At 52.5% G+C, this 19,284-nt stretch overlaps 8 protein-coding genes across 8 annotated transcripts; 2 read left to right on the forward strand and 6 right to left on the reverse strand.

Moving 5' to 3' along the window:
- Positions 1-1,077: 1,077 nt before the first annotated feature.
- SNOG_03029 (hypothetical protein) lies at positions 1,078-3,526 on the reverse strand. Its single transcript, XM_001793566.1, has 7 exons — positions 3,450-3,526; positions 3,376-3,404; positions 3,078-3,327; positions 2,638-3,027; positions 2,245-2,585; positions 1,534-2,195; positions 1,078-1,475 (listed from the first exon to the last, which is right to left on the reverse strand). Exons 1-7 carry the CDS (start codon positions 3,465-3,467, stop codon positions 1,168-1,170), a joined length of 1,998 nt encoding a protein of 665 aa, XP_001793618.1. The 5' UTR covers positions 3,468-3,526; the 3' UTR covers positions 1,078-1,167.
- Positions 3,527-4,719: 1,193 nt separating this feature from the next.
- SNOG_03030 (hypothetical protein) lies at positions 4,720-5,166 on the reverse strand (the record flags this gene model as incomplete). Its single annotated transcript, XM_001793567.1, has 2 exons — positions 4,720-4,979; positions 5,019-5,166. The coding sequence occupies 2 exons, from the start codon at positions 5,164-5,166 to the stop codon at positions 4,720-4,722; spliced, it is 408 nt and encodes a 135-aa protein (XP_001793619.1).
- Positions 5,167-5,199: 33 nt separating this feature from the next.
- SNOG_03031 (hypothetical protein) lies at positions 5,200-6,706 on the reverse strand. The gene is made up of 4 exons (XM_001793568.1): positions 6,405-6,706; positions 6,039-6,351; positions 5,652-5,989; positions 5,200-5,603 (listed from the first exon to the last, which is right to left on the reverse strand). The coding sequence occupies exons 1-4, from the start codon at positions 6,625-6,627 to the stop codon at positions 5,431-5,433; spliced, it is 1,047 nt and encodes a 348-aa protein (XP_001793620.1). The 5' UTR covers positions 6,628-6,706; the 3' UTR covers positions 5,200-5,430.
- Positions 6,707-7,815: 1,109 nt separating this feature from the next.
- Positions 7,816-8,233, reverse strand: SNOG_03032 (hypothetical protein; the record flags this gene model as incomplete). Its single annotated transcript, XM_001793569.1, has 4 exons — positions 7,816-7,962; positions 8,009-8,078; positions 8,130-8,173; positions 8,219-8,233. The coding sequence occupies 4 exons, from the start codon at positions 8,231-8,233 to the stop codon at positions 7,816-7,818; spliced, it is 276 nt and encodes a 91-aa protein (XP_001793621.1).
- A 597-nt stretch (positions 8,234-8,830) lies between these two features.
- Positions 8,831-11,205, forward strand: SNOG_03033 (hypothetical protein; the record flags this gene model as incomplete). Its single annotated transcript, XM_001793570.1, has 3 exons — positions 8,831-9,971; positions 10,081-10,307; positions 10,903-11,205. The coding sequence occupies 3 exons, from the start codon at positions 8,831-8,833 to the stop codon at positions 11,203-11,205; spliced, it is 1,671 nt and encodes a 556-aa protein (XP_001793622.1).
- A 281-nt stretch (positions 11,206-11,486) lies between these two features.
- On the reverse strand, positions 11,487-13,513 carry SNOG_03034 (hypothetical protein; the record flags this gene model as incomplete). The annotated part of the gene is made up of 2 exons (XM_001793571.1): positions 11,487-11,744; positions 11,795-13,513. 2 exons carry the CDS (start codon positions 13,511-13,513, stop codon positions 11,487-11,489), a joined length of 1,977 nt encoding a protein of 658 aa, XP_001793623.1.
- Positions 13,514-14,172: 659 nt separating this feature from the next.
- Positions 14,173-14,612, forward strand: SNOG_03035 (hypothetical protein). Its single transcript, XM_001793572.1, has 2 exons — positions 14,173-14,356; positions 14,411-14,612. The coding sequence occupies exons 1-2, from the start codon at positions 14,198-14,200 to the stop codon at positions 14,573-14,575; spliced, it is 324 nt and encodes a 107-aa protein (XP_001793624.1). The 5' UTR covers positions 14,173-14,197; the 3' UTR covers positions 14,576-14,612.
- Positions 14,548-18,629, reverse strand: SNOG_03036 (hypothetical protein; the record flags this gene model as incomplete). Its single annotated transcript, XM_001793573.1, has 3 exons — positions 14,548-17,539; positions 17,592-17,830; positions 17,900-18,629. The coding sequence occupies 3 exons, from the start codon at positions 18,627-18,629 to the stop codon at positions 14,609-14,611; spliced, it is 3,900 nt and encodes a 1,299-aa protein (XP_001793625.1). The 3' UTR covers positions 14,548-14,608.
- Positions 18,630-19,284: the final 655 nt, after the last annotated feature.

Genomic DNA, 19,284 nt, shown 5'->3' on the forward strand with positions numbered 1-19,284 from the left:
ACTTATGAATCAATGAGAAGTCTGTCCGAGATTCTTGAACAAGTCGTGCGATTCCGACTTGCACATCCTGTCGTCGGTAAGATATTTGCTCAACCAGAAGAATCTCCCCATATGTGGTGCTGTGTCCAGAAATGCCCGGAGGAAGAGTTGAGGACGTGGCATCGAACCATGTCACAAGTCTGGAAGTCCTTGAAGTGCCCAAAATTCTGCCTAGGTTGCATTTCTCAACCGGATAAACCTTCCCTTGCCAGTAACTTTTAGAATGGGCGCTCAATGCGGCGATGATGAGTTGGCAGAATAAGCAATCTTCTCTTTCTGATATTTCTTGGAAACCTCCAAGCTCGACAGGACCAGGATCTTCGTGCTCAACAAGAAAGCGTCTCAAGTTGAGGTGTTGGCATCTTGAACAGAGGATTTTGCCTGTTCCCTCATGCCCGTCCGAGTTTTCCATTGATCAACATATACTAGCTGATCAAGCAGGGTTATTGAAGGTAGTTGAGAATCATAGGGTTGCCGACCAGATTATCCTTGTTGACGGCTCGTTGCCAACATGCAAGCAAGACATCCGTGAAATGTGCAGAGGAATGGATTTAGAGCTTATCCGGAATTTTTTTTAAAGAGTTAAGGATCAGAGGAAGCACGATAACAGGGATGTGAGTGAGTATGTTCGCTGCTGCATAGCACTTTGGAAAAGCTGAGAGACGCGCACTCACTTGTACCCATGTACCGAGCGTTGCGATTTGTGACGTGGCAATAGCGGGGCTTTGATAGACTGGAGATCTAATGTTAGCGCCAGGCGCGCTTCAAAAGGGCACTAAATCGGTAATCGGTTGCTGATTGTGAGGAGGCGCTGTACAGTTTTAACATGCTGCCAAATCAATACAAGACAGCGTTGCCCCTGTCATGCCCTAATACAAATCTAGCTTCTCTTCTTATTCGAGGGCTTTGCGCTGAAATTGCAGCCAATGCAAGAACTGTAAAACGATTGGGGTCGTGGCTATACCGTTAGTACGGCTGTCATGACAACGTAGTTCCGACTTGCGGGTTGTTCTGCTACGAGTAGATGCACGTTACTCATTTTGTAATCCATGATACATTCTCATTTAAACGATACACGACGCGTCCTGACACAACAATCGCAATGAGTGACTGTACGACCACCAACATTTACAACCTCGACAAGCCAACAATCTCGCGCGGCGCGTGGTACTCTGGAACCTTCATATCCAGCGCGCTACCTGTGTATCCGAGATCCTCGCCTGTTAGGACAGCGCACTTCTCGCCAATGAGCAGCGCGGTGCTGTACGTGTTGCAGCCTACGTTGTCGGGGCAGATGGACAGGTCAGCGACCTTGAGGCCCTTGACGCCGTGCACGTTCAGGCGCTCGTCGAGGACGCCGTGCTTGACGATGGAGTTGCCCTCGCGGGGAGCCATGGAGCACGTGCCGAGGGAGTGCCAGGTAGTTTCGACGTGGCCTGTTGCATGTCAGTCATCTATATCCAACCTCGTTCGTCACGAAGAGTAATAACTCACGCTTAGTCCAGTTAATAACGTGCTCGATATCCTCCTTGGTGTAGTGAAGGTCGCGGTGAATCTCCTGCTGGTTCGAGTTCAACCAGCTGGGCTCGGGCGCCTTGCCCTTCTCCAACGGCATCGTCCAGCTGCCATGCTGAATGCCCGCCGTGACATTGCCAGGCAGGGCGTACGCATTGGTCGTTGCGAGATCCATGTCCACCGCGCGCGCAGGGCTGTCGAACGCGTAGAATGGATGCATGGCCTGGACTTCACCGGCGTACGCATCCATGCGGCGCGCCGTCTCGCGGGACTTGACGTAGCCCCAGACCATGGGCGCCATGTCACGCTTGTCGTTCATGAAGCCGGCGTCGAAGTCGGGCGCTTCGTACGGGTTGGGCGACACAATGTGCGTGCTGCCGCGCGAGAAGGGGTACTCGAGAAAATGGAACATGGTGAAGAACTTGCCAGGGGGCATTACCATGTGGTCGCCGAACCAGCCGGCAATGACAGAGTAGTGCATCACAGGCTTGTCGGGCTTGTTCTTGAAGTAGCTGTCCCAGCCCGAGCGGAACTCGGGGCACGGCCAGCTATCCATCATCTTGAGTTCTTCTTCCGTGGGGCGGATCTTGACGCCGGCTTCGATGCCGTTGGTGGCGAGTGGACCAGTGCCGTTTATGTTCCTGTGTGAAGTCAGTGACTGTTTCGATGATCTTGTGTACTAATGCTCACCATTGGTTGAAGACGCGCTCCTGGACCGCCGGGTCACCACGTGCAAAGTCATCGAAAGACTCGACGTGTGGCTTCGCGCGATACGTGGCGAACGTAAGGTAGTGGTCTTGGAAGTTGAGTCCAACACCAGGCAGGTCCACAAGCGGCTTGACGCCAACCTTGCGGAGCTTCTCTGGGTCACCGATACCTGAGCGCTGCAAAATGAGAGGCGAACTAAGAGTTCCACCAGATACAATGATCTGCTTGCGAGCCCTGATGATGCGGGACGGAACTTCTGAGTTTGAAAGGTGCTTGGTTGGCACGACCTTGACGCCTACAGCGCGGTCGCCTTCGAGAATGACCTGGTCATGGTCAGTGCTGGTCATTTTAAACATTACATTGAGATTTACATACCTTGTCGACCTTGTTGCTAGTCAACAGATGCAAATTCTGGTGCACAGACCGTGTGCTGTGGATGTAACCATGCGCAGAGTCAGATCGTCGACCGGTGTCGCGGTTAATCCACTTGAGCCAATGCTCAGCACCGTGGCCAGTCTCCAAGTCCTGAAGGTCGTCCGTGACGGGAATACCTTGCGTCTCAACCGCACGAAGGAAGTCTTCCTTGATAGGATATGTGTAGTTGCCGAACGATACCTTGATGGGTCCCTCGAAGCCGTGGAGATCGCGGTTGTTGCATGAGCGCTGGTAGGTCTCATGCTTCTTCATAAGAGGAAGCAGTTCCTTGGTAGTCCAGCCCTTGGCCTGGAAGTCGTCATAGTCGGAGGCCGAAGCGCGGGTGTACATCTAGTCACAGTTAGTTCCGTGCTTTCAGTGTCCGAACCAATTTGTTGTACCATGAAGTTGATGGAAGATCCACCGCCAAGAATGTGTGCACAAGGAACGACAGCTCGGCGTCCGTCGAGCCATTCCGATGGGCGAGAGTAGTAGAAGGAGGCAGTCTTGCTGTCCAACTTCATGTTCCTCGGGTAGATACCCGGACGAAAGACCCATGGGTTGTTCAAGTTGTTCTCTCCACCCTCGATCAAGAGGACTTGGAGCTTGTGGTCCAGGTTGGCCAATCGGCCGGCGACGACACAACCACATCTACTCGGGTCAGTACATGTCTCACTTGGAGATCGTAGATGAACTCACGATCCACCACCGCACACGATGATATCAACCTGTGTCTGTTAGACATTGTGCATCGAAGAGAGAAATATACATACCTCGTCTGGAATCACCATCTTGAAGTTGAAGTAGTATAGCCAAAATCAATTTGTTTTTGAGTAAGACAGAATAAACCGCAGGAGAGCAAGTCAACTGGGCATGATCATCAATCGAAGCAGCATCTGCTTCCTTTATTCTGTGAAACCCCGCATCACCAGGGTATTCGGCTTCCACGAGATCCAGCGTCTAAACCCGTACCAGCTTACACTTGCCGCCATCCTACGGATCCGATCTGAGCATTATGCATATCCAGAAGAGGGGCGAGCATACTATGTGCTAGGCTCATGCATGCTACTCTAGCGAGCAGAAGTGGACGCCAATAGCTACCCTGTCTTGGTGAAGAATGTGGAGGAACCTAGACGCAATGCCACGGTTGGCGTATGAGACTCTTGCGGGTCCGCAAATGTGCTGCGCCATCTACGGGGTTCAGGCATGGCGGTTGAGGAGGTAGCTTCGGGATTATTGGTCAATATATCCGGGTGAGGAACTACCAGTGCAATGGTACTGGATAAAGGCTATCAGGGATTCGTGAGCAGGCATGGTACTTGGCTGAATTGGTACATGCGGAGAAGAGGCGTATCCAATGAGGGCGACAGGCCCCGTCCAACCTTATGTTCGTTCTCCACCAGCAATGTCTACAATGGCAAGGACAAGGTGTGCATTGGAGCTGCCTTTATGATGCAAATCTTCGTTCTAGCAACAGGATACATATCTGAAGTATGTGACAGTTCAGGGTGCAGCATGAAGCGATGGACCGAATAGTGACAGACGGAGTGTCCCGGTACTTTTGAGGGGAAATGCTGAATTGCGTATGGAGGCCCACTTCTTCTGCACGAGGTCAGCAGATCCGAAACCCTAGGAACAAGGAGAAGCACAGATGAGACTGTACGCCAGATCGATATTGTTAGATTGATGGTGAGATGTAGCATTGTACGAATTGGACAACGAATAAGACCCCCACGTAGACAACGTGTGACGGCCATCTACAACAGCAGGTAATATGTATCGAAGCTGTTGAGATGCAAGCTCTATGTTCTTCCTCAATGTTGTGTCACCTCGAGCTCTATTTCGGGTCAGGGATGGTAGCTCTTGGAGCTCATGTAGCTGCGGCAGGACACACTTCTAGCTCCCCGCATTTTGCGGGGGGCATGCGGCACTGACGTCTGAGTCGTGGGAGAACATCAAATGGTCGGATGTGGGGTGCAGGAGGCCGTGCGCTTGGAGGGGGCTTACGTCTTGGCGTGAAGGCTAATGCAGGCGAGTGCGGGGTTAGCGCCTGCGGCCAACCGTTTCGATGAACGTTGTTATGGTTTGGCGGGCTATGGAGCGTAGTTGCGGCACCTTCTCCGTGCTCGCGTAGAAAGGAAGGTTTTGGTCTGCATTCGTACGAGGCTGGCTTGTTAATCCCGATGATCCAGGATGATATCCCGATCGAGCCTGCACAGACAATCGACATTCGAGCAGAGGCCTTGGTATGAGGAGTAGCAGCGAATCGATCATGTCGATGTAGATCGTGACCAGGGCTGAGGCTTCGCTTCAGGGTTAGTGGTGGATCATGCCTGACGTACCTACCTGCTGGAGTCCTAAATTTGCTCGCAACGTGTTCACCGACAAAACGTCGAGGAAGCGCAGGAATGCAAGGCTCTCAGTAACCCATAACAGCTGTTGATCTCCATGATGCGTTTTCTCGATGTCATGTGTGCCAACCGCGGTCATCGGTGACTTGGTATGGCAGGGCTGGCATGGCACTTTTGTGAGGCAAATGCGGGTCCGGATCATCCGTCCCGTCGCTATTCATTGTACCCACGAGAGGCGACGAAACTAGGTACATACTTGTCCACCGTAGGGTATCGCGGTCTACTGTCGATTCAACTCCGATGAACGCCCGAAATACTTTTGGAGAGTGGAGAAAAGTAAACGCTATGTCATGAGGTAGGAAACACTGACAAAGAGGATAGTAGAGAAATATGTAACGTCAACTCAAATAATCTCGTGGCGTTCCCAGCCAGTTGGCTTTGGATGCTCAAGGCCTTTGCTGGGGTGCGGCTTCTCCGGGTCCTTGTACTCGCTCACGAAAGGGTTGGGGTCCTCTTTCTGATCGAGATTACCAAAGGTATGGTTGACTTCGCGGTGCTTACTCTCATCTGCGCGAACTGCTGTGCGTTAGCTTGGATAATCCTAGAGATTTACGGCATACTTACTGTAGAGAAGCAGATCGCGCATCGTCCGGTTACCCTCGGGCATCTTCCAATAGTCGATGGCAATCTGAGGGGCTTGTAGTTTCTCCCATTCGGGCAAGCGACCTGCGTCGAGGTCCTTGATCTGGCGTGTGTAGGTATAGACAGCTTCCTCTTCGAGATATCCGACAAGACGGTGCACAATGCGGGGGCTAATGAGGTAGGCGAAGAACATTGCGTTGCACCAGACGCCCTGCGCTGCAAGTACCATGAAGCGCATGAATGGTCCTGGCTGCTGCATTTTCAGGAACACCAGGAGATGCATTCGCTCGTTGTAGCTCTCCTCGAGCAAGGTCTCGATCCTGGAAAACCGTCAGTCTGGGCCAAGCTCATGTGGGTTGTCTCGCTCACCACCCATTGTCGCGCTTCATCCTCCTCATTGAGTTCAGATGCCTTATCATGCCGGCAACCATTCCAGGCACACCAGCAATGCTTTCGAGGAAGACATTTCTGATCATGTACTTCTTCGCCGTCATACCGTACTTGCGTTGTGCGGCTACCGGGTCCTTCTGGTGCAGAGCTACAGCTTTCTCATGCTTGTATCCTGTTGCTGTGTCGAGTCCCCATCGCATGGTTTTGACGGCGATGAGCGCCAGTTTGTCTGACATGGTCTTGGCCTCGCGATGCGCAACGACGACGTTTTCCATTTCCTCTTTGGAATAGGCTAAAGTATATCAGCATAATGATGAATAGAGGTAGTGCATATGCACTGCGTACCTGGATGTGACCATGCAGCTGGTGTCTTGCGAACCTTCTCAGTCTCTCTCTGTTCGAAGAATACGTCCATCTTAGGGCTATTCGGTGAGGATGAGAAGTGTCGTGCTACAATGAAAGACGAACGACATCTAACGGATCTAGAGCCATTGGCGGCTTTGAACACATGAACAGCCGCCCTCTTTGAAGTCGGCGTGGTTCGACTGATTGCTATAGATGAGATCATGGATGGTCAATGTCTTGGGGTTTGTTCTCGATTTGTGTATCGATATAGGTTGAAGGTGATGTGAGTCTGTTCTCGCAAGTGTCGACGGTAAGTAGGCAAGCGGCTGACGCACACGTTGCGCTTTATATCAATACAGTCTAATCAGCCCGTGACGCCCACGACTATAGAAAGTTCTGTGCACCAATCCTGCCGCAAGTCATCAAAGGCAGGACGAACTAGGACACTATCGACGCCACATCCGTGCTGCGGCAGCGTCGGCGAGCAGTGGGCACCGTTTGAGAGGCCGAAAAGAGCGAATAGTTGCTCTGTTGCCACGTGCATGGTCGCGTGCAACGAGGACTTTGTGGCGGATGTTTGATGTTGTTGTCATATACACGAAAATGGGCCGGGCAAGAGGTCCCGATTAGACCCCGTCGGCGTCTCGGTCGACCGTCGGGTTCCCGTTCAGCCCTGCGGCGTCAGAACACCACTTGGTCTTTACCAGAGACACATACATGCGCATCTCCTCTGAATTGTTTTCAAAGGCATGGTTAGTCGCAGGGATAATATGGACTTAAAATTCTTTTAAATTTTTGCCTACGTCTTCAGGTTGCATCATCCCATAGCGAAGAAGGACCCTTGGTGATGCCGTAGGTTCAAGTGCGACATGAAGGCAAGTGAGTCCAAGCTCCCATCGGCATGATAGTGCATATTCAGAGTCAGATCTTCTGGCAGGCTCTGCACTGTCTAGTAGAAGCTGAGCGATCTCGGATTATCCTGCATTTCTAGCGTTCCTCGTAGACTTCACAGTGCTGCAGTGCACCAGACGCAAGACGCATCCTAGGCTATATTGAGTTCATCTCATAGCGTTATCACTTGCGATTAAAAACGACGTCAACAGAACTTGCAAGTCCGGGCATCGAGTATTATTCCGTATTCCTCCTCTTATTTTGTCATAGAGGGCGGCCTGACACCTCCAAGGCTTACGTGCATGCAGCGTGGATGACGGTAGAACGCTGCATCGCGCTTGCTTCCGATGGAATAGAACGTACAAGACCTGCGTCGAAGTGTTTTATTCTTAGTCCATGGTCTGATATAAGTACATGGAAGTCCTGCCGTGCCGCATTCGTCTTCTGGAGGAACTAGTCGGCAACTCTAGGGCATGTGGCTTCCCGCCACTAGCTGAAGCCCAGACTACGGGAAGCAGCTTTACGGAACATTGAAGCTGCTTTCGCCTGACTTGGTGGAGATGTCGTCGTGCTTGACGCTAGAGACGGATGCTGCTGGGGGACCCTTGTTCAGGTGCTGGACGAACTGCTTGATCGCATCGTCGCTGCCCTGTGCCTCGCCCTGGACCTGCGTGGTGTTGGTATGGGGACGATGAAAACGAGGCTGCACCTACACTGCCATCCGATGCGTTTGTGACGAAGCCAGTGACTCCAATGCTTCTGGCCTGCTTCTGCGTGAAAGACCTGCGTCTGCGTCAAAATGAATGCAATTGGGTCCCATGAGGTGAGTGGTACCTGAAGTTCACGCCCTGGACCTCGCCTTTGACTGTGTAAGAGATCTGGTGTCGTTAGCCCTGGCCCGGGCAAATTGCGGATGAACGCACGCGCTTGGTTGACATTTTAGCTGTGGTCGAGAAGATACGCTTCATTCAGATTAGACTTTTGGAGATAGCTGTCTCGGCAACGAGAAGTGTGAGCATCTGGTCAACAGAAAGACGACCTCATGCATACCGTAGCGACGACGTCATATCGATTCCTGAAGCACTGCAGACGCGCTGAAACGGGAAGTGACGACCCCTGCAGCTAGCCAGGACGGAATGCGGGGCACCATCACTCGAGTCGGCACCGCAGAGAGCGGCTCGGACTAGCAAAGGACGCATTCTATCACCCATCAACCTGGAACTCGATGAAATACGCATTCATGCGTGGCCGGTGGTCTCGCCCGATGGGTGTGGACGAGAGCGGGTTGGCGCTAGTGTCGTCGCGTTGTTTGCATGCAATTTCGCGTGTCGTCGGATCGCTCCTTCCCTCTCCTTTCCTGAAACCTCAGCAACGACCACCATCTATGAGTCTCCACAAGCACAAGCACAAACACAGTTGAACCCCATCTCTGCAGTCATCGCCTGCAGACCCCCCTCTCACATTCCTTTTCCACAACTGCCCGTATCTGCTTATCGCCCGCCCCCTCACGCCCCCATCTCTCATCCATCGCCAATATGGACACGACACCCTCTCCTCCCCTCGATCGCGCTGGTTCGCCCGAGCCATGGGCGGTCCCCTCACTCGCACTGGGCTCAGTGCCCATGCTCGACCGCTCTGTATCAACCGCGTCTTCAGTATCATCAATCTCGGGGCGCTCAGCAAGCTCCAGGCTCTCTGATGGCGGCCGTGGGAGACGGGGCTACATGCGTCCGGAAGGCACTCAGTTCTCCAAGTCGGCGAAGAACAGGGAAAGCGTGCAAAACCTGGGCACCATTGCGCATCTGCAGTACTACTTCGCCCGCACCGGTCTGTTGGACACGGCAACGGGGCGCGTCGCGAAGGGACGAAAGGCCGGGTCGCGCACTTCGAGCGGCAACGAACCCCCACTATCGCCAATGGAGGGCGACATGTCTGTGTTGTCATTTCCCTCGCCGGATGGCACCATGGAGCATCTTGGCGAGGGCTTCGTTGAGTCACCTCTTGACGAGACTGCCTCGCTTAGCTGGGAGGATAACGAGCCAATGATGCTGCCCCCCACCGTCAGTACCTACAAGAACAACCCTGTCTACCTGCCCCCGCCGCCCGACATGACGGTCCTGCGCCGGGAACTACGCGAGTCCCTGGCCGAAGCCATGAAGCACCTGCGTGAGCTGGAGAAGGGCTTTGGTGCCGAGCAAAAGGTCGACGTCGACCAGTCCAGCTGGTTTGAGATCCAAGGCCTCAACCTACTCGATGTCACTACCCTTGCCATCAGGGCAGCGAAGAACTATTACACTGCACACGAGGAGCCGCAAAGACTCTACTCCCTCAAGTCGGAACGAACCATCCGGAAGGAACTCTACGAAGTACTCGAGGTCCTGAAACGCCTTGCCATCCGCAACTTTGCCAACGGAGTACAACCCTACGAGACGATTTCAATCAAGCAGTGGGTTGTCGATATCGGCAAGCTACTCGACACCGAGGAAGAGAAGGAGAAGCAGGAGCAAGAAGAAAGAGAAAACTGGTCGTGGAGGGAGGGTGATTGGACTGGCAAGGAGCGTGAAAGAGAACTCCTGTTCCTCAAGTCGTTTGACAGCAGCTCAGACGCCCTCCCAGACTGGACAGAGCCCAAAGATGGGGAGCTCCCAACTCCCTTCCTAGCAGAACTCCAGAGCGGTCTGCGACTAGTACATCTTCACAACGCGCCTTGTACGAAAATCACGACGACACTTCGAGGAGATCAAGCATTACCACACCGATACCGCGAAACCATACCGATGCGCAGACAATTTGCGCTACTGGGTCAAGGCAGCTGAGCTACGCTGGGACATCAAGCTGGACGTTGACGTCATGGGCATCGTACATGGTGACGACGATCTAGCCTGGAAGAAGCTCGATATCGCCCTTCTCAAATGGTGTCAAGGCGTTCGCGAGGAAATCACCTTGGAGTGGCAGAAGCAGAAGAACCAGGCCCGGACGCCGACCCTTCAAATCGACCCCAATTACGAAACCGTATAAAGCACGACATCATCCTACATCTTGGACATGACCCTCGGATCTGGAAACCCATCCACCCCAATCTCATTCGTTGTCACATATTTTTTCCTATATCACCATTTTATAATTTGTACGACCGCATCCGAAATCAACGTGCATGCCCATATCAACAACTCCAGCACCATCACCAACCTCACTCCACTCCACTCATATTCATTTCACCAAATCTTCAACTTGGATACCTCACACCTTTTTTTTTTATACATTCGACAAATGCCCAAGAGAGGCGATAGATACCCCCACCTTTTTTATACTGCAGCAAAGAACGATTTGGCTGCTACCTTTAAGCTTTAATCCAGAGCACTCAGATATCACCTTCTTCCTTTGAGTTGCGCACTCCGCTCACAAACTCACCATTTTCTTTTATCTTTTATTCTGGACTAGCAGCACTGCGATGCTAGTCCATTACACATGTACGATAGTCTTTGGATCATTCATGAAATGATCCGCGAAACAGACAAGCAAGGAAATTGCAAATACTCCAATGAACAAACAAACAACATGTTGTGCCTCAGTCCATTTTGGTGATGTTCTTGAACTTTATTGATAGCATACATCCACGAACGAAGGAATGCTATTCTCAATGGATAACCCTTATTCCTCCTCCATTAGCACTTTTCGCACAAACTTGTCCCTCAACTCCGCCGCCGACCACGTCCGAGTCTGCACCGTTGGAGCACACCACGGCTCCGTTTCTGTCGCCAATTTTACGCACATCTCGCACTTGTCGCAGAACAGAAATACCGTGGCACATCCCGCGTGGGCATGGATGCATTTCGGCCCCAACAGCTTCGACGTAGACGGAACGAAGTGGCGTTTCCAGCGTAACCCAAGCGGTCTTGCCGGGTCGTAGATGAAATGAGTCGGTACGTCGATGGGGCCCACGAACAAGGACATATGACAACGCGAGACGACATATGATGGGAGTTTGAGTACGAATCTGCCATCCGCAGTAACGTCAACGATTTCACAGTTGGCAAGAATTGCTGTAATAGGTAATTGTTCTGGTGAGATTGCCGTAGCGTTCTTCTCCTTGGTAACGGGACTATCCGATCTCGCAACCGTATCTAATTGAAAACATAGCAAGTATTAGCATTATACATCCAGCGCGGCACGAGCGAGAAAAGAGGCAGACTAAAAGTCCGTCTTCCCGCCCATGACCTTGGCCGCGTTGACCGCTTTCATCTTCTCCACCCAGCCTGTAGCTGGCACGACTTTGCGCACGGTACGCACTTCGTCCGAAGCGTAGCCGGGGATGCGGATGTTGTAGTTGCGCTCGAGGATGAGTTGAAGGTCGCGGATGTCGAGCTGTGGTGACTCGCGGAGCTTGCTGAGCTTGCATGCGCTGCTGATGACGTTGTCGACGAAGTCGTCGGCGAGTTGGAGCACCGCCTGGGGATATGTTAGCACACGAGATAAACACTGTGATATTATTGACATACCTCTTCAACCTCGGAAGTCAGCGCCTCCTCCGATCCACCGGTGACTTGGCGAACAAGCTCGTCCAGTTTGCGCTTGCTGAGCACACGGTCGCCCTCGCCCTCGAGCTGGAATGGAGGAGGCCGGGGAATGACAGGCTGTCCCATAGGACCAGGCGCACCGTTAGTGGGTCCACTCATGGTTGGCCGAGCCTGACCCATGTGCACAGGCGCAGGCGATGTGACGTTGAGATGGCGGGGAATCGGCATCTTGGGGTTGTTAAGCTGCTCGCGCTCCCTGTTGCCAAAGTTGCCCTGTCCTTGCTGGAGCGGCGTGCCAGTGCGCTGGGGGTCGGTATACGAGCGGTTCGCGGCGCTGACAGCTGCTTGGTGTGAAAGCGGGACGGGCGGGCCTGGCGCATTGGATGTGGCTGATTGAGGGTGAGGTGAATTGCTCTGGTGCTGGTGTGCATTTGCTTGGTGGGGGTTGATCTGCGGACGGTTCTGCTGCATGTGCTGTTGTTGTCCTGGCTGCGCGAACTGCTGTTGCACCTGGCTTGGTGGCATGCCCTGCGGGTGGGGGCCAGGCGGTGGCCGAGCTTGTTGTTGCTGCTGCTGCGGATGCTGCTGCGGTTGCTGTTGTTGTTGTTGATGATGTTGCTGCTGTTGATGCTGGAGCTGCTGCTGCATCGAGGGCGGCATTTGGAGGTTCTGGGGCGGTTGTTGCGGCTGCTGGTTACCTTGCATGTTGAACTGCGCGACGGGCTGTTGCTGCGGAACCTGGCCACCTTCGACCTTTATTTGTGGCTCTTCTTTGACCGGGGCCTGGTTAGGAATGCCTGGCTGTGAGGATTGTCGCTGAAGGTGTTGTGCTTGAGGTTGTTGTTGTGGTTGCTGTTGCTGCTGGTGCGGCGATTGGGTCGGGATCTGGGACTGCTCTTGCGACACCGGCTGTCCCTGCGCAGCCTCTTGGTCTTTTCTTTCCCGATCGTCCTTCCACGTTTTCTGCGCCTTGCGAAACTTCTCCACTTGCTCGCTCATGTTGGCATGCTCCTTTTCTATGCGCGCCTTCATATTCAGCGCATCGGCGGGAACTTCCTGTCCTGTTTTCTGCTTTTCTTCTATCTGGCTCAGGATCTTCCGCCTGTTCTCCGCATGTTGCGCTTGTTTGACCAGCATATTCAAGTAGCCATTCCGGTATTCCTTAACCTTGGCGTTGTATTCTGGTGTTCCGGGAGTTGGGCCGTTGGGCGGGAGGTGAATCGGGAATGCTTGTACATGCTTGTATATGGCACTGTCGATTGGCGGGGCTGACCCAGCTGGTCGCGATTGGTTGGCGGCTTGTGGTTGGGACTGCTGTGCTGAAGCCTGGCTCGGCGCACCTGCAGTGTTTTGCGCCTGTGGTTGCTCCTGCTTGGGCTGGCCCTGGCTCTGCTGTGACCCCTGGCTGGATTGACCTTGGTTTCCTTGTTGTTGTTGCATCTTCTGCTTGCGGAATTGTCTCTCGCGGGTTATGAACTTCTGTGAGTACTCGAAGAGCTTCGCGCGCGCCGTGGTATGCTCGGATGTGCCCTGCGCATGGTGCTGGGTCATGTTCCAGAAGTTCATCATGATCTGGCGATATTTCTGCCTTTCATCTTCGCTAAGACACTGAAGCCTGAGAATGTCGTCGGGTCGCATCAACTGTGCTGCTTGGCCGCCAGGCGCCTGCTGGCCCTGCTGCTGGGGTTGGGCTTCGCTCATTGTCGCGACGTGCCGCAGACGTGTGAATGGGCGGAGACAAAGGGCGGAGTACTCCGAGGGTTGATGTCGCAGGTGAATCTAACGAGTGAATGCTCTGGTATGGCGATGAAGGTCCTGCGCGGTCCTGAGCGTGGGGTGAGAAACCGATTAAAGTACCAACATGTGAAGGTCGCTAGGTCGAGGTTTGGCGCGATGAGTGATGGTCAGCCTTGGCGCTGGGGGACGCGTTTGGTGACCCATGGCCCGTGCTCGAATCCTACAATCACCATCACCGTGTTTACCTAGAATGACTTACCGTGTTAGCACCATGCTATGCGGTGAGATTACCGGGAGCGAAATAAGAAATTCCATAGTACCAAACAAGCTGCCATTTGCCTTACATTCGCATAAATAAGACAACTTGTCACGTCGAGACTACTTCACACCCCATGTACGCGCCATACAGAAACAAGACGCTCTCCTTGTATATGCTTCTTCCATGTGATATTAGAACGGCCTAACTAATCAACCTTCTCACGTCTTACTTCACTATTACCCAAGCCCCCATCCGACCCCCGCCATCCCCAAACAAGCAACTATGACATCATTCCCTTCACCCATCCGAACCCACATCAAGACATCTCTACACACCCATGCCCCCTACCAATCATTCAACCTTCACCTTCACAAGACACACCCCTCATCATGTCCGCCCCCGAAATCCCCTCCCTACATTCCAAAGCCGAATACCTGCGTGCCGTCATGTACGAAGGCGTCACGATCCTCGAAGGCACCGCAACATGGTGCCAGCAGTGCAAAGTGATCGCACCCGAAGTCGCCAAGATGGTTGAGGAGTATCCGAATGTACCTAACTGCCTTGCTCTTACTTGATCTATCGCGCCTAGCTAACGCTGGCAGGTCAAATTCTACACATACGACGTGGAAGAGTGCGAGGACATTGCGCAGGAGCTGGGCGTCAGTCAGATGCCGACGTTTAGTATTTTCAAAGACGGGGATATTCAGGAGGGCGTTACGGGTGCAAGACCCAAGGAGATAAGGAAGGCGATTGAGGGTTGTCTATAGCTGCTCGTCTAAACATTCCATACATGCATGCGTCTACAGCTCATCCCTTCTCCTCTCTTCGTCCTTCTCCTTCTTCTCTCTGACCTGCTCTTCGGCCTGGACATCCACCACCGCTTCCTCCTTCGCCTTTTCGCCCTTGACTCTGCGCGCCAAAGCACCCACTTCCTCATCGTACACATTCCACTCTGGAATCTGGCGTCTGGCGCGGTCGAGCTTTGGTTCCTTGGTCATGGGGTTGTTGCAAAGATCAATCGTCTTTGCCTTTTCCAGATCTGCATCACTGCACCACGTCTCGCACCACAGCCATTCCTGCGGCAGCGAATGGATCGGGAGGTTGAACTGCATATTGTTGGGCAAGTCTTGGTCCAAGTTGGAGAGAGAGTTTGGATCGGCCGAGAGTTGGTGGTATTGTTGACGGAGGCGGTCGCCGGCTGCGAGTTGGCGGAATTTGACGAGATCAACGACATACAACGCGGAGATATGGTACGGTCTTCCACGCAGGAAGTTGGCCCAGTAGCCTGTCTTCCAGAATCTGAAGCCCTCCATTTCTGTACGACTGTCACCCATAGGTGTGAATCCGTAGGGTGCGCCCTCTAGATCGTGAGTGACGAGTTCGTACATATCTGTGCGGACGATCTGATCGGCGTCGACAAAGATGACCTTTTCGAGATCAAGTGGGAACAAGACGTCTAGGAAGAGGATCTTGTAACCCCATATCTCGCGCTGCTTTTCGGTTTGGCTGCGCAGCCAGTGTGGCCATTTGTAGGTGACGAGCTCGTATTCGAAACCGTATTCGGCGGCCATGTGTGGAAGAAAAGACTTGAACGACGGCGACAGGAATTGCTCAATGAACCAGAACTTGACGCTGTGCTTGGTGTGCTTCATGACAGAAAGCATCATGATATTGAGCATGCGCTCATAGAGATGGCCTGAGGCGACGGAGAAGATGTTGATATCGGCTTGGGTGCCCTTCTTCTTAGACTTGCTACCAAGCAGTTCGGCGCCCTTGTCAAGGACCTTTTGCGAGTCAAAGTTCAGGCCGAGCTTGCCTAGAAGCTTGTTGACCTTTTCTGTACCCTTGCCAACGAGTTCGGAGGCGAGTGACTCATCTGGAGTAAGAACATCTGCCATTTCCTGACCAGGTTTGCGAGAAAGACGAGGGAAGATTGTTGCGCCCTGGAAGCTCATCAACGCAATCTCGGTGGTCTCGTCACCCGGCTGCGGTGCCCAACCCTTGGGGCCTGCGCTGTCAAGGCTAAATATCTCCTGCGAGCGACCGGTCTTGAGCCTGATGTTGTAGAAGCCTGGGTTGGTCTTGAACTGGAAGTACCCAAGGTTGGCCATGATGATGGTATCGGCGTAGTGAGGGTCCTTCTCAGTCGCAAGGACAACTTCAGCTCCACTAGGTGGCTGACCGCCAAGGGTAGTGTCGCGAGAGTGTCCTTCAATCAAGATGCTTTCTAAACCGTAGATAGCATTGATATTCTTTCCAGCAGGAAGCGTGCTTAGCTTAATGTTGTCAAGATCATGGATTGACTCTTCTGGAGCAACCAACCACGGCGGCGGTACGTCCATGCCCAGATTGAGCAATGCTTCTTTCGGAATACCAGAGAACTCGGCTTCGAGACTACCAGTCGAGCCGTCTTCGTTAAAGGTTGGTCTCGCATCAAGCAAATACCTGTAAAACCGTTTAATCGGAAGCTCCTGGAGCATTTGCTTGGGGTTCAGGAACAGCTTGAGATGGACACCATTCATGTCGCTGAGTGTCTTCAGGATGGGAATCCACTTCTGTGCTTGCTCAGTGGCTGGGTCGATGGAAGCGACAATCTGGAATACAGCATTGTCGAAGTCGCCCTTGATGATCGCAGTGTGCTCGGTAGTCCAGTTATTGAACTTGCTCATGCGCAGTGTAGATGCAGACTCAAAAATGCCGTCTGGCACATCAGAGATAGTGGATAGCGTGACAAGTGATTGAATCTTGGCAACATCAAAGGGTGTAGAAAGTTTAGAGGTGAGGTCGAGGTCGGTGAGGGCAAGGCTCAGAGGTTCAGTCCGCTTGTTCGTCTCGTACGTGACAAGTGTCTCAATGTCATCTTTTGAGAATTCAAGATCGTCTGGAATGGGTCCAACTTGGCGACCATTGACAATAATTGCGTTCTGTCCTGGCTTCAACGTGAATACCTCAAGTATTGGCGATGCGGACTTCCAGAACGCCTTTGATTCTTCCGTAACAGGTCGGGAGTCAGACGTCTTGTCTAACAATGCCGACAGTGCCTCTGTAGTAAAATCACCATTCGACTCGGTAAATGCTTTGAGGAGATCATCAGAGGTGTTGCGCTCGGAGTCGGCATTTGCGTTGTGAATTAAGACAATCTCCGCATTCGGGTTTTCTTCGCGGTAGGTGGCAGCAGACTTCAGCAGTGCCAGTCCAGAAGGAGAATCAAAGTCACCAAGGACTGTAATATGAACCCAGTCGCTCTTGCTTGCAGATTCCGCAGCTTTGATGCGAGGCATCTTGCCAAAGTTCTCCCCGTGAGCCTGCTCAAACTCAGCCATGTTGATGAGTGTGATGTTCTTCTCGTTCTCCGGCACGATGAAGGGGTTACGCCTTGCGGAGGCCTGCAACAGGAAGAACTGGGGCACCCAGCTGTCCTCGTTGAAGACGCCATTGAATACGTTCTGCTGAATCTGGCGAAGATCCGATCCAATTCGCTGGCTGAGGACACCGAGCCACTCATCTGTTTGAGCGACTGGCACACCGTTGACAAATACCGGGGCATTTGGTACATTTGCAGCGAGACGCTTCAGGTACTGCTTCGCTGCTTCTGCTCTTTTGAGTACCTCTTCCGACTTGAGTACTTCAGTAAGCTCTAGCGCTTCGCGATCGGCAACGAGTTGTCCGTCTTTGATAACCGAAGCAAAAGCGTTCTTGTCGGGTGATGCAAGATTTTTGTTATTGAGTGACTAGAGCCCCTTGTCAGTCGAGGTGGATATGCATATATGGGGATTGACTCACATCTTGGAGATAGCTTGTTACACCAGCAATCCCATAGGCATCCTGTAGGTAATAGATGACCTTTGCTTGCTCTAGAGCGCCGTCGGTCAAGATCTGGGGCACGAGACCCCACCTTAACGGGATACCTCTCTGTACCAAGCTCAAGATCGTGTCGACGATGGTAGTGACATCATCGATAGAGGTGAAGTCAATGGGAACGATGGCGTTGTGTATATCGCGCCTGACAGAGGGCAATTGGCCTGGGAATGTTCTTTGCAGTAACTAATGCTATTGTCAGTATACAACAAGCGAAGCTTGGAAGCAGTCACTTACCGCTCGAAGGTCAGTGGGCCAACTCTCGTATCTGTCATCCTTTTCAATATCGTTCAGATACATGATCACATTGCCGCCTTCAATTTCGTCTCTGAAATCATATCGTTGAGGTTCATCTTGAGTCTGAGTTGCAGCAATAGCTTCGTGTGAAAGAAGTGCAACAACGTCTGGTGCAGAGAGACCCTGGCTGCGTATGCCGTTAATCAAAGTTCGCTCGCGTCTAAGGTGTGAAAGTAAAGAGTATGGGTTCACATCTCGTGCTGGTATCTGAACGCCATTGATCCAGATCATGTTGAATCCAGTAGGAAGAAGGAATTCTCGGTTCTTGGTATGCTCTTCCAGGAAGCTCTCCGACACGTTTTGGCCAGCGATGATGGAGGAGTACTTTGGGAAGTCCTGTACGAGCTTGAGAAGCGTGTCCATGGGCTGGTCGCTCTTCATTACAAAGCTGGCAGCTTTCACACCAAGATCGGAGACCTCATCTTTGGACAAGGGTTTGAGGTCCGCAACTTCTTGGTCTTCATCTAGGCCGGTGACGAGCGGCTTCTGTCCGCTGGGTTGACTCTCGTCCTTCTGTCTGTCGTCGATGACGATGTAGTCTGTTCGCTTGAGCTGAAGTTCAACACCATATCCATTCACGACTAGCGGCGATTTAGATGCTTTGTTGGAAGGCTTGTGGCGGATTCGATACGATGTCTTGCCTTCCTTCGCCGTCTTGCTCAACATATCGTGCCATGGTTTGAATTGCGGTGCAGTTATGTCGGCGTATAGAATTGCAGGTAGAGCCGAGCTGTTTCCGAGTGTACGGTCAAAGGGTAGTTCGTATGTGCTATAAATTGTCAATATGATGACATCCCGATTGTTCTGCACTTCCTACCGTTCACTCTTGATATCGCCAAAAGGCTCGGTGAATTGTGGAGAGCAATATTGCTTCCCGCCAAAAGATATCCAGATATCGCAGGCATTTGTCTGTTCTGCAAGCAGCGAGGGCTCAACGGAGGTGTTGTAGAACTGATAGTGTGCTTCTATTCGCGGCGCAGCCGACCGAACAGACAGTGCAAACTCGAAAGACGCGAGGGCTTCAGGCTCTGTGATATGCCCGTCATTGTGTAATAAATCTACAAAGGCCGTATAAAGGTCTTGTTCGGTGGCATATTTGTCGAAGTAGCCCTGTGATACGCGATCGAGGATTGGATAGTACGCAGTGCCGTTCTCGTCCGCGGCAGTTTCTCTAGGCCGTGTTAGTTGTGATGACTTTCGAAGAGGAGACTTGTGAAGTACAAGAGCTCTACCAAATATGGTGCAGGGCTGAACGAGGCCCGCAAAGCAACGTTTATGCTTGGACTCGCAAGGGCGCCAATGTGGTGGACCGCACTGAGGG

Source organism: Parastagonospora nodorum (assembly GCF_000146915.1).
Source record: "Parastagonospora nodorum SN15 chromosome Unknown scaffold_4, whole genome shotgun sequence".
In the NCBI taxonomy this organism is placed as follows: Eukaryota; Fungi; Ascomycota; class Dothideomycetes; order Pleosporales; family Phaeosphaeriaceae; genus Parastagonospora; species Parastagonospora nodorum.